Source organism: Haliotis asinina, chromosome 11, assembly GCF_037392515.1.
Source record: "Haliotis asinina isolate JCU_RB_2024 chromosome 11, JCU_Hal_asi_v2, whole genome shotgun sequence".
Classification (NCBI taxonomy): domain Eukaryota; kingdom Metazoa; phylum Mollusca; class Gastropoda; order Lepetellida; family Haliotidae; genus Haliotis; species Haliotis asinina.
The window spans coordinates 25,737,380-25,754,675 of record NC_090290.1 but is presented as its reverse complement, the minus strand read 5'-3'; the positions used below and the strand labels follow the sequence as shown (position 1 = coordinate 25,754,675).

Sequence of the window (17,296 nt, the reverse complement as noted above, 5' to 3'; positions counted from 1 at the left end):
CCCCGACTTCTATCTCTCTATTTCTCATCCACCAGGTCTACCTCCACATCTCCCCTCCTCCACCGGGCCTACTTCCACATGTCCCTTCCTCCACCAGGTCTACACGTCTCCACTCTCCTCCTCCACGGCGACCTCCACATCTCCCCTCCTTCCTGTCCTCTACCTCCACCTGTCCCTTTCTGTCCTGAAATCTACCACCTCTTCTTCCCTCCTCAACCTCTAGTCTGAGCACCTCCTTCCATGACCACTGCCTCATCTCACATGTGCTTCACCCACATAATTGCCTCTTTCATTGCCTCCTCTAGTGCTTCAACTATCCTACAGTACCTCCTCTTCTGCCCTTTCTAAGCACAATGGCTACTATCTCCTTAACCATTATCTTAATTGCCAGTATAACATACTGTCACTATACACATTGAATTAGCTAAAGCAGCCAGTATGCATCTAATGAGCATCTGTATTTAGCAGCTTTACTTAGGAATACAACTGGTTTGTAGTTTGTTGTTTAGTGTTTTGCTCAACAACTTATTACACTGTATGACTCCAGTTTGGAAATAATTGAGCCTGGCTCACGGTTTACTGATTGACAAGCACCAGTGACAATTGATGTATGATTAAAATGGGATTCATGTACAAAATATATCTTCTCTAAAATCTGCTACTGAAAGACCGGCTTTCCACATGCAGTTAACCTAGATCTATGTCCATGTCCTGTGTTATGCTAGTGAAGTCCTGTAGCAGTGTTTTATTTTCTGTGCAATACATGTAGATCTTCTGTCTCTGTGCAGGGAGCGAAAATGGCCAAATACCTTAAGAAGCAGATGCTATGTGAGGTGTTGTTCTTTATCTTCATCGTCATCTGGGTGTACTGTCGGCTATACCTCTACCCTTTCAGGTGAGTCACTGGCTGGTATCTAGCACCCTCCAGCTCAGGGATAATTTAGCAGCTTCAGTGTGAAGGGACTGCATGAAGCAGTTGTTGAGATTTTACCAGTGTTGCAGTTACACTCTTTTCTCAACCATAACATCACAGCATAGCTTGAGGCCTTACAGCTGATGTACCTTTGCTACACCTGGAGAGAATATTTCAGACAAATATTTGTTGGTAAATTTTTGAAGGTCAAGGTCACATGCTATGGCTGTCCACCTTTTTGGAAACATGCCTCTCTCTGTTTCTATTGTACAGGTCATCTAACTAGTTTTGATTGGAATTGAATGCTCACTTAGTAATATTTCACCTTCCTCTTTGAAAATGAGTCTGTCTTATTTTCTGTTGTTAAGTGCATATTAGTCATAAACATTGGAAGTGGAAACATGAAAATGCACTTTCTTTGTAAAGTACAGATTCTAGTACTTTTGTTGAGTTGTGTCCCATCTGGGATTCAAACACACACCCTTAGAGTCCGGCGCCTAATCGTCAGCACACAAAGTCAGCAGCCTGCTCAGCCACTGTGGCTTCCACTTTGAAATTCCACTTGCGTAGTCAAAATAAAAACATTTTGATATCTGTGTTTATTCAATTTCTGTTTCTTGTTGCAGGATATTAAAGACAACCTACTTTGAAGTACACGACTATATTGCAGTGGGGACATGCTTTTGGCTGTTTAACTTTATGCTAGCTGCCCTTCAAGTTCTACACATTGTGTGGACATGTTTCATACTACGAGTGATAGTTATAAAAGTTACAAAGGGATCGGTAAGGATATCCGTATAACAAGTTGCACAAGTGTGGTGTTGTCATTCGTCCATGTGACCCGTGAAGATCTCAGTTAGAACTGATCTTCAGCAAGTCATGTTGTCGTAAGAAGTGACTACCAGGTGACGTCATCAGTTCTCCCTTGCGTAGACTGATGTTTATGCTGTTGATCTCTGTATTGTCTGGTCAAGGTTATAGCTGTCCTATAGCTGGAATATGGCTGAGTGTGGCATAATAACAAACTCACTTGCTTATTAACAAGTTTGTTGAAATAGTTCTCTGTTTCCATTGATATTGCAGGCTGAATTGGACACAGAAGTTACCATATGATGAAATCAAGTACATGATAAGGCCTAGAAACATCACATCAACTTTTTTGTTAATTACAGTCTGATGACATGTGCCACAAAATCAACAATTTGCTGCATGTCGTTTGTGTATACTGTGAAATAAACAAGAAAATAGGTGCGTTAGTGCTACAAATTTCAAGCAGGCATTTTCGCTCAGAATAAAGAAATCATGATTTTTTAGCCTCCAAAGACCCTATCGTCCAAAGTAATGCTTCGATTTTTGTGCTGTTTGTCTCATTTTGTAGATAAAACTGTTGGCTTGAAATTTGTGTGTTTTTATGATGGGATACATACAGAGGGCATTGTTAAATTCGCCCTGAAATGAACTTAGCATGTTGACCTCGTTACATCCCCTTCCTTTTATGTAGTGCTGAGACCCCAATATTGATAACATACCTTGATGGCAGTTTTTAGCACTACAAGCCCCTGTACATTACTGTGTGTTTTTTTTTTCCACATGTGGAAAGAGTTGAGAATAGAACTTTTTTAACAGACAACATTGATTGAACCTTCCACATGGCAGTCCTAAGGAGGAAGTGCGACTGATGCTTGTGACCAAAACAGTGGATTTTGAACATGGTGACTGTTCAAAGAGTTCTGTTCTAATAGACCCACCCAAAGAAAGTCTTTCGAATTCCAATGTCTTCTTGTTGATCACGAACAGAGCAATACTTTGAATACTGTTGGGGACGCTGGGGTAGCCTAATGGGTATAGCATGGGCTTGTCATGCCAAAGGCCTGGGTTCAGGTCCCCACTTGAGTAAAATGTGTGAAAGACCCACCCTTGTCCATCCTTCCTTCCTTCTGAGAAGGTTTCTTCAAACAGCGTTCTAGATATGGAAACCAAATTTGGTATGTGTTCAGGACATGAATGTCTTTATGGAGTTCGAAAACAGCAAGTGTGTTACAGAGTTATGCCCTTGTCGTGCGGTTCTTGACATACAGGTTCTTCACCTTGACCTGAGTTTCTCTACTTATGCATGGCCCAGGAGGTCAAATGGGACAAATGGCAGGTCGAGCTGACTTAAGTAGGGGAGCAGAGAATGTTGTCAATGTTCTTTTCCTGTGAAGCATGCATACATTACAGCAGATACATTAAACCATCTGTTTCTTTTTTAAAGAAAGTTAGGACATTGCTGACAATTTCTCAATGCTGAGATGTCAAATGACAGCCTTGTCTCGGCTGTTAACAGTCACACACCAAAGGTGCACCCCTTGAAAATAGTAGACCCAACCAGTTTTGACACGGTTACACAAATCATTAGTATTAGTGTAATGAACTGTAATGAACGATGTTCCTAAAGGGGACAGATTCTCTCAGAAATTTTTATAGGGAAACCAAATTTGTTATGTATTTTCAGAACACAAATGCCTTGATTAAGTTCAAAAACCGTTACAATTCTTTACAGAATTATGGCCCATGTCATATATTTCTTGACTTAGTGCACATTATCCCCAAAGGAACAGCTTTTTTCAGAGGCTGTTATTGACAGGGAAACCAAATGTGATATTGTTTTGAGGATATGAATGTGGTCGTGGAGTAAAAAAAACCGGAACGAAATAGGAACAGCACAACACTGTGGCAGGAGATATTGATGACCATGTCATCTTGTTTCATTTTGTTGTTGACACATCTCTCATCATGGATCCCAAACATGTCAATATTCTAGACACTGCCTACCAGTCATTTTTTGCAAATGCCATTTCCTGAGAACCAATTTGTTTGCCGAATAGATGAACATTACCTGATGTTTCAGATCGAGCGCGACATCCGCAGTGACACAAGTGATATGGATGATATTCCATGCAGCAGCGAGTCGGACACGGATGTTTCCAAAAGTACTCCTAGCAAACCAGTGATGAATGGGGTGACAACTCCCCGTCTGATACGAAACCATGACAGCTAGGTGAAGTGGCGCCCATGTCCAGCTCAGCAGACTTCAGCTCATCCTCATCATGTGACTACTACTACTACTACTACTACTACTACTACTACTACTACTACTACTACTACTACTACTACTACTACTACTAAAGTGGCATTATTCAGAGTTTCCCTTGACTGTATTTATGCAGGAATGCTGTTAACATTTGTCAGTGTGACATGTACATTTAGTAATGCTTGATTGGTATGCAGTATTGTTGAGTACGGTCAAGCTTTATGTATGTTTGTTCTGACAACTTTCATAGTTATGAAAGAGAGCAGAAAAAGTAAGAAATAATCTGTTTTGTAAGCTAGGTTTCTATATACAGCATTTCTAACTCAGGTTCAAATACTGACTGAACAAACTGCCATGTAAAGTATTTCATGTGACCAACACTTTGTTAAGTGTCCAGGATATGTCACCTTCTCAGCATAACCACAAATGCATGTTTTCTATATGTGTTGAATGCACTACGAGAACCCGTTGTTCTCTCACATTGTAAGGTCAGTGGTACTCTCTTTTAGGCCTCGCTGTTGCAGCATGTTTTTAAACATTCCACAGACTAAAGACATCTGCCGTATAGATTCTCTTCTAGGAACAAGGTGTCAAGAATATAGCTTTAGATGATGTTCAAAAGCTTTTGTTTTCCTGTGTGAAAATGTAGAATTGTCCTTTCAGGTCATAAATTCATGTTGTCACAAGATCCTTTGTTGTAGACCAGAGATGGTCATAAGGATGTTTTGATGGACTTAGTGCTTGTTTGCTCTTGGCACAAAAATAATGTTTGGGGATTATTTCACTGACATCACTGATGATGCAAGGGAGATCACTGATGGTTCTGATTTTGAAAAGGGGAGCTATGCTAACTCTTATAAAATTCAACTACCTTGAGCAGGTGCCTGTAGTTTTGTATCAGTCTCCAATCTCAGGCTTAAAAGAACATGGTGTCTTTGGGCATAATTGTCAACAGTGTCTGTTAGTGTCAAACTAAAAGAAACAGAGTTTTTATTGTGTAACAGTAATCTTGTATGATTTTCTCCAGTTGCTTCTCTTGATGTTACCTGCTTGCAGTCCAATAAGATAGGAACCATGTTTGTATTTTAGCAAAGACTGTAGCTCTATACCAGAGGAAAATTGTTTTGTGAAAATAACGCCAAGGGAATATGAGTTTGATTTCCCTGAACATGTTTAATCGGCAAGTTTTAATCGTCAGGAGTCTTGGAGGTCTTGAAAGATGGACTGATTCGACATAAAGGCAAAATATTAGAAACTTTATTACTATACTCTGATTAAAGATGTGTGGTTAATAGTACACTGAAAGATGCCAGTCACTTCAGTCATATATTGTTGTCATCATGCTCTTAAAGGTATTTTGAGAAGATAGTAAAAGTATACGAGGCAAGAGCATACATATGATACAGGCATAAACATACTTTAGTTAGGTCAGGATACCATCAGCACAAGTCATTGTAATGCGGCAGTCAGGGGAATGTCATCCTTTCTTCCATTCATTGTGTTTACAAGTGTGTCTTGGTTTTGGCATATTTAAGTGTACTCATTATTAGTGTAAGGTTTGGAGAATAAATTTCTGATAAATACAGGGATGAGAAATTTCCGCGGAAATCCGCGTTTTTTTACATCCCCAGGGTCATTTTTCTGAAACGTCTAAATATATATACAGTGTTAATATTGATTTTAGAAGCCATATTTAGTGTGTAAAATGCCAAAATCCCAGAAGCTTCCGGGGGGCTTGGCCCCCCTGGGCCCCCGACCAGGCTCCTCCCTGGACCTGGCTGTTTTCAGCTGTAAATGAAAATTTCCATTCTCATCCCTTTAAATAACAAAGAAATAAATAACTGATATCTACAGTTATGCCACCTAAAATACTTGGATTCAGTACGTAAATAATATTGTGAGTTGTAAGATACTTAGACTGTTGAGGAGTGTAGTAGTGTTTCTTGTTCACAGCATTCAACAGTATATGCAGCATTGTTGCTTGTTCTGTAGCAGGCCAGTATGTGAGGTAGAGGAGCATATGCAGATCTGTATGTGCCCAGTAAGGTGGACCAAAGAAATTATATTAGATCTGCAAAAATTAACTTTTTCCCCCCTTTTTGTTAGATATATCCTGTTCATTGCCAGTTACTTATATTTGGACAGTTATTCTGCTGTTGTTAGTTGTTATTTGACATCATAGCTTTGGAATACTCATAGGCTGGTGCTTAACAGTTATATTGCATGGGTTTGTTCACGTCAACGACACTTCTCCCAAAGAAGTCTATACATTTCCTGTAAATGCCCACGATTGTTTGTATGATTTTTCTGTGTTTCTGTGATGCTTCACGTCAAGTACTTCAAGTAACAGGTTACTTACTCTTGGCATTTCACTTGCCAGAATATATGCTTGATAAATTCATGAGCATCAGTCTAGTATGTCTATATAATACAGTTGTGCTATAGAGTTTGAAAACTGAACACTGTACAAACATCTGTATGATACATAGCGCTACCGAGTTGGAAGACTGAACACTGTACAAACAGCTGTATGATACATAGCGCTACCGAGTTGGAAGACTGAACACTGTACAAACATCTGTATGATACATAGCGCTACCGAGTAGGAAGAATGAACACTGTACAAACATCTGTATCATACAGAGTTACAGACGATTGTGTTCTTATTTTCTTAATGAGATGTATGTTCACGAAAATATACAATATGATCATTTAGGTTGACTGATCTGTATGTAGGGATCCGAGTAAGAAGTAGAAACCAAATGCCTTATCATGTATGTAATTTTTTAGTTAGTTAATCGTAGATGTTTTGAAATTAGACAAAGTATACATGTGTCAAACGGTATAACCACACTTTTTGACCTTCCTTGATGCAATACCTCACTAGTGACAACTCTCTGCTTATTCAAGCAGCCTTATGTTGGCTACAATTTTACTGTTTTAATTCAAAACGTTGTCATATATGGGTTTGACTGTAAATAATTTTGCAATGTTTCTGCATTATATATTATATGTCTTTAAAGGCTTTTTTGGCCAGACATTCCACTTCTCAAAAGTGGCAACAAGCAAGTCAACATGTCAAATCTATATCCAATGGAAGGGACGCACAGTGACATCATGTTCTAACGTAACGACAGATTTACTTGTCATGCTGGCCTGTCACTGTAGGAGTTGGCGTTTCAGGTTGAACTTCGCTGTGGTAGTCCTACTGCACAATAGGGGGCGATGGGGTAGCAAAGACCCAGGTTCAATTCCCCTCATCCGTACAATGTGTGAAGCCCGTTTTTGTTGTCCCTCACTGTGATGTTCCTGGAATATTGATAAAGGCATCATAAAACTATGCTCACTCACTCACACACTACTTCCTAGTTGCTAAGGAGCTTGTCTGTTCTCAGCTGTGTGATGTGTTGTATGCACTATCTACTACCTGGATTGTCTGTGGAAGGTAGATATTGCTGTAGAAACCGTGTATACTTCAGATAGCTGCATAGTATATACTACTGCAGCATTTGCCAGCACACTGTCTTTAGCAGATAAAAATTATGTCAATATCTTGACATTCCAGGAAGAGATTTACAGATGTGTGTCATAGAAATAGGATCAAGAAAACATCAGGCCATGTATTGGTCAGTATGGGAACATCATTTTTTTAGCCATTAAATTAGGGTTTTGAACAAGTATCTTTCCATAAGCAGTACTTAGTGCATGTGACACTGGCCACTTTATCCATACAAAGTACATAGGGCACACCTTCTTAAGTGTATTTCAAAGTGAGAGGGGGCAGTGTGCTACCCTTATGGTTAAAGCGTTCGTTCATCACATCAAAGACCTTGGTTTGATTCCCCACACAAGTAAAATCTGTGAAGCCCCTATTAAGTGTCTCTTGATGTGATATGGCTGGAATATTGCTAAATGCAGGATGAAACCATTGCTGGTACAACATGTCAGATCAGTTCTGGGAGGCTACAAGTAATAAAGAACATTCCATCAGGGGATTTATAGGATGCGAGTCACATGGGCAAGCCATCTTAGAAGTTGGGTTCTAATGATGGGTTGTAAGTGCAATACATGGACACTCAAAGAAAACAAACTGTAGCTTTCCTGAAATCTGTTTAGTAAATTTGTATTAATTACTAAAACACTTTCTGGATTCCCTTGTGGTGTTTCAAACCTGTATCTTGTCTATTTCATGTGCTGCCTTGTGTATGCTTAAATCATGGCACAGAAAATCCCATTGCACTGATTGTTCACTAACTCTTAACATTCTTTCAGTTACTCAAGACGTATGTCTCAGATGAGACATTCCTTACACTTGCCCAATGTTTAGAGCCATATTTGTAAATTGGTACTTTCCCAATGTGAAGACCTTTACTTTCCATGACCCAAGTATTACTTGTTGATTTTTCCTCCTCTGAGTTGCCCTGGAACAACACTAGATGACTTTATACTCCTGCCAAACTCAGTGATGATTGGGGAAACACCTGGTATGGGGAAACACCTGATAGCATGGCAGCCTCTGTACAACCAGATACAGCTGCTTCAAGTGTATACAGGTTGGAAGTATTGATATAGATTCAGTGGCTATTCATATTTGAGGCTGAAGTCCATTTCGGGTACCCTGTGTTATTTCTGGAATATTGCTAAAAGCAGTGTAGAACGCAACTTGCTCTTTTTTAAGGTGTACAAACAGTGAATTCAACCAGTAGCCTGTGTGTTGGGCCAGCTGACAACTGTACCATAATAACAGGCTCTTGAAGTGTTAGAACATGTTTCTTTGTCTTGATTAACTGACACATAGTACTTACTGACTGCTGTGCAGATATTTAACATTTCTCAGATAATACATTTATGTAATGTGAGAAAGAAATAACTAGCTTTGTGTTCATATCTTTGTTACCTGTTCATGTATATTAATGTTCTTTCCTGCATGTGTATGTTTCTGAACTCTACTATCTTGACATGTGATAATACCAGGTCACTGGTGCTTTAACCAGAGCAGATATATCTTAAAAGCATATCCTAATATATGCACTTTTATGCAGCCATTGATTTAAGAAGCTTTGCTCTCCGTTTGTCTTTCGACAACACCAGCATAATACATGTTGTGTGAACTTGCACCTGCTGACCCTGAGCTGAGACAGCCATGAACAACATGGTGAGCTATGAAGCCCAGAGCACAGGGGTGGGTGGACCCTCTTCCTCATCTTCACCTCTCTCTATCATCACCTTTAGTAAATCATTTTACATTTTATCTTCTCCAAAAACATATTTTCAAAATTCTACAAATGTGACAAGAAAGTAACAATTGTTTGTCAATTAAATGATGTTTGCTGTAATTTAAAATTAGTCTTGGAGTAAATGCTTGAGTGGTTGCTGAAGGCTGTGACTGGAGAGCTGAAATACATGAGGGATTGTATTTGTCCTTTAAGCTCAATATAGGATTGGATTTATAGTAAAATAGTCAGATGATTTTGTGATATAATCTGATTTTATTGATTACCACTGTTATCTTTATAGTTGTTAACAGAAATAAGATATGATTGTGAATCTAGTATGATGTATTTATTTTCTTTTATACTTTTTATTGCACTATTTATGAGGGTTTATATTTGGAATTATTTTCTTAATGAATTGTTTAGATTCCATTTTGTTTTTGATTGCTTGGGATGACCAGAATATAATTCTTTTATACACGTTCTGCACGGGTAATTCATCACAGCACATACATGTATTCATCTTGCAAGTAACTGTGGTGGATTCAAGAGAGACCATGCCTAAGTCAAACGTGGAACCCACCACAGCTTGTATATTTCATGACCAGTATATTGTGAAAATGAATTACAGAACTGCATAACCTGCAGCATATGTACATGTGCCTAGGTGTTCAGAGATTCATAGAAATGGAGTAGTTGACCACGAAAACCATTTATTAATCCAAAATATGTCCCATTCAAGCTGCCCGGTTGCTGTTGACATCTGCCAATGTGATGGATACTTATGCTTTCTATGGATTCTGCCTATTATATCCCACCTGGACATTGTTGTACTATTATATATTAGGCTGTATGAGTACAGTATCTGAAGTGTACCAGGCTGTCACAGCCCTTTATCTCTAGTGATGGTGACATCCATGGACTAGGATTTAGAATCACTTATGCTTGGCCTTATGGAATCCGAGAAAGCTATGGAAGTGACTGTCCCCCAGTCACCTGTTCAGCTCCCGGAGTTGCTTGTTACACTGTTCTGTCTACGTATTGTATGTGTGGAAACCCTGAAAAAGGGGGACCTTTTGTAATTCTTACACTTTTGTATCTATCGCAGTGCAATAAAAATTGTCAACTTTGACCTACCATGTGTATGGATGATTTTTTTTATTCATTTGTCAAGGCTAATGTCAACCCTTTCTATAAAAGAGATCTGGACTATTTGGTTAATTTATCATCTGGATTGTTTTGCACACAGTTACTTCTGTGATATTTAGGTCTTACAGCCTTTGGCCAGAAATCCGCTCAAGGATACGACTTTTGGGAAACACAGATACTGCAGCTGCACCTGTTCTTTTCCAGAATCCCCACAAGGATAAGATGGACTTCTCCATCATCAGAATTCCCTCTAGGGACAAGGATAAGATGGACCTCCATCACTAGTAGGGAAAAGAATAAGATTGAACTCTCCATCAGTATCCCCAGCAGGGATAAGGATACGATGGACCTCTCTATCAGAATCCCCAGCAGGGACCTCTCCTCCCCCAGAGTCCCCTCTAGAAACAAGGGTAAGATTGACCTCTCCTTCCCCAGAATCCCCTCTAGAGACAAGGATTAGATTGACCTCTCCTTCCTCAGAATCCCCTCTAGAGACGAGGATTAGATTGAACTCTCCTTCCTCAGAATCCCCTCTAGAGACATGGATTAGATTGACCTCTCCTTCCTCAGAATCCCAACCAATTGCACAAATTGGTGCTACTTCACTTCTATGTGAAATTTATTTTAACAGAAAATTAACATGATGTTTCATGTTAATAGAAATGAAACATAAAGGTGAAACAAATGGCAGTCTGATTTGTGAATTACTGCATTTTTCAAGACAATAAGAGACCTTGTTGTATCTCAGGAAACAAACCCATTCGCGCATCTGAATATCAAAGGCGTTTTTACGTGAAGTTCTTTACCTGTGTCGGTTGAAATGGAAATGGATTATCTATGGATCTGAGTTTATGTTCCGTTATATTAATACTCGGTCAGCCTGTAATTCCATTCCAATTAAAACCCATTCCGTGGCCATGGAATCTAATGGCATTGGTTGTCAATACTTGGGGGAAATGTTAGAACATAAGGACCTAATGTCTGATCGTTAAATGGCTAGTTACAGCAGGGAGTGTATAAAAGATCTATATGGAATATTGACTCCGTTATATACACGCATGGAGCAGAGGTCCAGGGATTTTAACTGACTGCTTCACAGGATCCTTCAGTATGAGGTTTCAAGTCTTCTGGCCAACACTAACATTAAAATTTTACTCAGCACCTAAATTGTTGTAAAAACATTGTTTTTGGGGGTTTTTTTTCAGTATTAAAAAACCTGAAATGACACACGTGTACATGACATGTCACCCCTGACAGTAGCCGTACAGGGAAGTTTCACTCATCTGTGTGGAGATATATCAGACTGTGTCCGGTCGTGCCGACCGACAAGTTTCATTGTTAAGTTGGGTTTATGGTATCCCGAGGCATGCTAATACTTTTTCTCTCAGTGGACGGCTTAATTTGAAATTGAGCTTGTGGTTAATAGGCATGCACAAGGAGCACCCCAAGGTTAACAGAGGACAATATCATCAATGTCCTTCGCAATGGCAAAATTCTCTTCATAAATATGGCAAATAGTCATGACCATTCCAAATTATTTGGCATGTGGAAGGAGAGAATAAGTTCAGCTCCAGGAAGGATCACTACCACTAAATATTACATCATATCATGTATCATAACATATCACATCACACCATTTCATATCATATGCAGTACCATATCATATCATGCTACATCATATTATATCATATCATACCATAGCATACCATATATCACATCATACCTTACCATATTATGTATCATATCACACCATACAATATCATATATCACACCATATGTCATCATATCATATATCACATCATACCATACCACATATCGGACATATCATATATATATCATATCATACATCATATCATATATCATATCGCACCACATCATACCATATCACATCAAATAACAATATAAATACATGCTTTCTATACGTTATTAAGTTTATTTCGTAGAGACAATGTCTGGTAGATAAAGGCTGACAACTTACGGATAAAGACATTGTCATCAGTGCTCATTAGCAAAGAAAATTTCACCCTATCAGGATATTCATGATAATTTGTTGGTCTTAACTCCCAATAGAATGGGCAAATTAAGAGGAAGTGATATTCATTTTCTACACAATTAAGATCACAAAATGTACGAATTCTATTTTCTCTCTCTATTTTGTGATATCCCCCTGTTTCGACTGCCGTGCTATGTGAGGAACACCTAAACCGGGCAAATGCCTTTTGAAATTTCTTGAGTTTAGTGAAAACAGATAATTCTCCCTGTATATGTGGGATTTAAACCTTCTATAATAGAAACATTTACTTGACAATGAAAGTGCTGCAGTCCATTCTTGTGTGTATATATCTTTCAGCCTTTCAGTAACATTATTCATAGAATTCGTATGAACGTCAACATGCTGACTTTGCCATACATGCCCAAAACCTATTGTATTTAACAACTGACGAATGTTGGTCACCCATTTAGTCTTCCGGTTGTCGTACATTAGCATCATATTATCACATCCCACGATATATTTAACAAACGTATCCAATATTGTATTATTCTAGCCTTAGCGAAAACGTGTATGGGAAATCTTCAACAATCTCCGTATTCCATAGTATTAGGTGTACTTGCTTTCATTCCTAAAGATTTCTTTCAAACATATAAGTGTATTTTCTCAATTACGTCAAAATGATTGAAACCCCATACCTCGGAACCATACAACAGAACAGGAAGGATTTTTGTATCAAATATTTTGAAAAAGGAATGATAATCAATATCTAAGAGCGTGTGACTGCTTTTGAGAACCTCTACAATTTCCTTTCTGGCTTGTGTGGAACAATATTTAGCATGAGATGAAAAGCCACTGCGATTAGTGAAGCAGACTCCCAGGTATTTACATGATTGTGAGACTCGGAGTGGCTCTCCTTTATAATACCGTTTTCAGTTTTAGATAGTTTGCTCCCATTCTTTGAAACAACTATTCTAGTTTTCTCAATATGAACAGTTAATCCAGCCTCATTGTAATAACGTTCCAACTGATGTATATGCCTACACATCCAACAACAGTAGTCGCAAACCAAATCATATTAGCAGCAAACAGCAATAAAAATAACTCTCGAATAAACCGATGTAAAAAATAAAGTGTACACTGGTGCTTTGGCATGAAAAAAACACAACAACAAAACAAGGAAGCAAAACAGCAAGTAAAAAGCTTATGGTGCGTAACATGGAATCGGCAAAATCAGCATTATCTGTGCATGGTGTTTAGGTCATAGTAAACTTTATAAGGCGGACACTAGCACTATCAATTTTAATAGAGTGTCATGTCAGTAGCCTAATGAGCTCTAACTGCGCACGGCCCTGGTGTTTTGGCAAATTGTATGCGATGTTTGTGACCGGTGTATCACATTCAAAACACTGTTTACTTTCTTTTGTACTCCAGTATAGTTGCTTACCGTTCTGCATTATTTCCTCAATGTTGCCTGACGTGTTGAACATGTATGGTATTGCAGAGTTCCACGTTCATGACATCGTGTCATCGTAATGTGTCAGCCAACGTCCATCCAGCACTTTCGGGGAAACCACCTTAGTGGCAATGAAAACCAAGGATCATTATGAGTCATTTCCTCAATGTGTACCCAACATCAACCGATCCTGCATTATGGCAAAGGGACGTAACTGTGTTTAGCAAATTAGGAGCTCGTTGTTCCGAGTCTGAATGTATTGATTCTTGCAGAATCTTCAATTCAGTTTTCACGTTTGATTCATGTAAGTAATGAGAAAGCAAGATAACGGACGACACTTTCGGATATTGGGTGGATTCAAGGGATGCATAGCATGTGGACCGAATTATCATTATGAAGGAATGGGATACTACTGGTAAACAAGGATAAGTTGGACCCGCGCAGAGAACGCATTTGTGAGAAGTAGGCGGTGCACGGCAATAAAAAAAACAACATTTGGTGTGTGAAAGGGAGCGCAGATGTAGGCTTGTGCACGTGCAGTGCATGTCGACGAAATTGATTCGGCGCTCAGCTACACGCCTTGCTCACAAGACTAACGTGCTTCACCAATCGCTCTACACCTGATTGCGGGCAACCTGATTCGCGTGGGCGGCAACCACTGGGCGGCATTCACACATGCTGATGTCAGGTCTTAACTTATCCTTGTTTGTCAGTACCTGTCGTGTCTCATACCGTCGGTAACATCAGAAACGTCGGAAAGACTAACGTCGTGCTTAGCTGATCGTAAACCCCAGGGCAGGTCCCTTTGTTCGTTGATTCAGGCCTCATTACGTTAATGGCTGACATTACACAGATGGACAGATGGACAGATATAATTAAGACAGCAGTTTCTACTCCCGCAAATGCAATTTCGAACGCACCCCTACTTCTATATTTGTAGTGAGTGAGTTTAGCTTTACGTCACTCTGTAAATAATCGAGTCTGGACCTGACAATCCACTGATCACCAACATGAGCATCTACCCTCACAATACGATGACATGTGTTGACCAAGTCAGCGAGCCTGACCACCCGATCCCGTTAGACAGAGAAGTATGTTCATGAATTGTTGGATGGATGTGTTCAGTATCAAACAAATAAATTAGAACGGCAATTAGAAGCAGCAACAATTGTTACAGGTTTACCTAAATATACTTGTCATTAACATCTGTATTATGAAACTGGAAGGGATTCTTTGGCAGAGCGTAGGAGAATGCGAAAACCTTTTCACAAAACACAACATAATATAACACCATCGTATCTTATTGATCTTGTTTCTGGGGAGGTAGCATCGAATCGTAATTATAATCTTTGTAACTCTCATGATGTCTCACTACTTTTTCACGCAGGTTTTCATATAATTCATATTTTCCAGCCACACATTTAGAATGTGGAATGATTCTTCCAGCTTAAGTGAGAAAATGCGTGTCTTTGAATTCTTTTGAATCTAATTGTGTTATAACACAAAAACTGCTCCTCAATGCTTTGCTTTTGGACCGACAATCACTAATATCATCTTTACAAAACTACGTTACATGTGTAGTCAACTGAATTATGATGTATTCCGTGCTTTTATAGCAGATAACCCAAGTTGTTCTTGTGGAAATGTTTGTGAACATTTTTATCATTACCAGTTTGACTGTCAATTATATACTCAAAAGAGAACCATGATGAGAAATTGATGAGCAATTTACGCAGTGTTACCACTTTGAAAATAAACTCTGAGTTACGATTACATGGTAATGCAGATCTGACTGCTCATATAAATCAAAACCTATTTAAAAATTGTTCAAGCATATCTTTGTCAATCAAAAGGATTTCTTGATTGTTGCAGTTGTTCCACTCTTTCCCATCTTTCTGTTCTTGTCTGGCTGTCTTGTATAATAAATGCACGTAATAGTATGTAAATACTACGGAGAGGGTGTTCTTGTGGTATAACTTGTACCCAATCCTTTTCTCATGAATAATATATGTTTAAAAGAAACAGATTCACCAAGTGTGCAGCTTTAAAAAGCTGAAGATGTATGCACAGGATTCTTAAGGAATTACGAAGAAATTCGCATTAAATTGATAAGAGACGAGACATGGGTAACGCAATGTTGTGTATGCGCGCAGTATGGTATTGTGTTGAGTTTTAGCACGGCTTGAGTTTGATAATCTGCTTTTGGTACTAGCCTTAATCAAGCCTGCGTAATGAATACTCGTTAAACCCTTTCACGAAGATAATTGAACCCTAATACATGCCCCAGGCAGAGAAGTCTTCAGTGGTAATTACACATTGGTTGGTCTGGTTTAACCATATCATATTCAGGCTGACGTAGCATCAAAATGCTATTATAACGAAAGTCTCGCAACATGCCTTCAAACATAAGTCTAGTGTTTTCTCAACGTTATGCTAACATCACGGAAACCTCACTGTTGGACTATCATATGTCGAAGCTGTGTTCGTGAAAAAAGCGCAGGACACTCTTTAGTGTATGAAGATCGTACGAACTATCAGACTTAAGACTCTAGAGCAGGCGTGAATGTCTGTGGTCAATCATGACAGAACATATCCCTTCCTATCCGTCAGGGCTAACGGAATCGCGTGGTCAGAATCGCTGACTTAGTTCATCGTATACGAACTGCGTTGATGGATGCTCATTCTGTTGATCACTGGATTATCTTATCCAAACTCGGTTATTTACAGACCTGCACCATATAGCTGTCCTATTGCCGAGTGTGAGGCAAAACTAAATTCACTCACTCTTTTCGTTTGCAGGTGAGCCTAGGTCATGTGATCGCGATTTCGAAATCGAGGTTCTCCTTGCTGAGGACTGTTTGTCAGTCAGCGCCGACAGCATTCATGGGAACTGCTGCGCATTTGGCTTCAGATAACACTTAATTACTCATGTCACGGACTTGCGCCAAACAAATTATAAATCCCTCGCCGAACCTGGTCAAAAAATAAAAATAAAAAGCAGTCGATTTGTAAAATTTGTCTTTTTGAATTCTGAATGACCTGTTCATACCTGATAGGAGATTCGAGGCTGTAGCGTCCCTAGTATCACGTTACTTCCTTCACTACTGTTCAGCAAGGGCGTGGCGTGTCAAAGCGCCGTGTACATATTGACTTTGTAATCTGAATACCAAACGTCCCAACACAGTGTGATTTCTAATATTTTAATATCGACGATCGACTCTTATATTATCTTATCTTGTGAGTGATAGCGATGCATCCATGCACGTTACAGGACAATATGCATTGTACTGGCAAATACATTGTATTACAAGATATTGCGGTATTGCGATACGCATTGCGGTGAATTGGGGACGTAAGTGTTTGACAGCGAGTGAAACTAACTTTTCATGTCATTTTACAACACCTACATGTTCTTTACCCAATTTGCAATACGAATCGTTTTAAAAGCGTATTGCGATATACTTGTAATGCCGCGCACTCATCCAGGACAACATCTATAGGC

The 17,296-nt window shown here is 39.1% G+C and overlaps 1 protein-coding gene across 1 annotated transcript in view; it reads left to right on the top strand.

Annotated features, from left to right (window-relative positions):
• Positions 1–10,329, top strand: part of LOC137255622 (ceramide synthase 2-like) — a 34,111-nt gene extending 23,782 nt beyond the window's left edge. The window contains exons 8-10 of the mRNA XM_067793075.1: positions 789–895; positions 1,540–1,696; positions 3,804–10,329. Of these exons, the coding sequence (XP_067649176.1) occupies positions 789–895; positions 1,540–1,696; positions 3,804–3,953 (414 nt within the window). The 3' untranslated portion in view covers positions 3,954–10,329. The remainder of the gene's footprint in view (positions 1–788; positions 896–1,539; positions 1,697–3,803) is intronic.
• Positions 10,330–17,296: the final 6,967 nt, after the last annotated feature.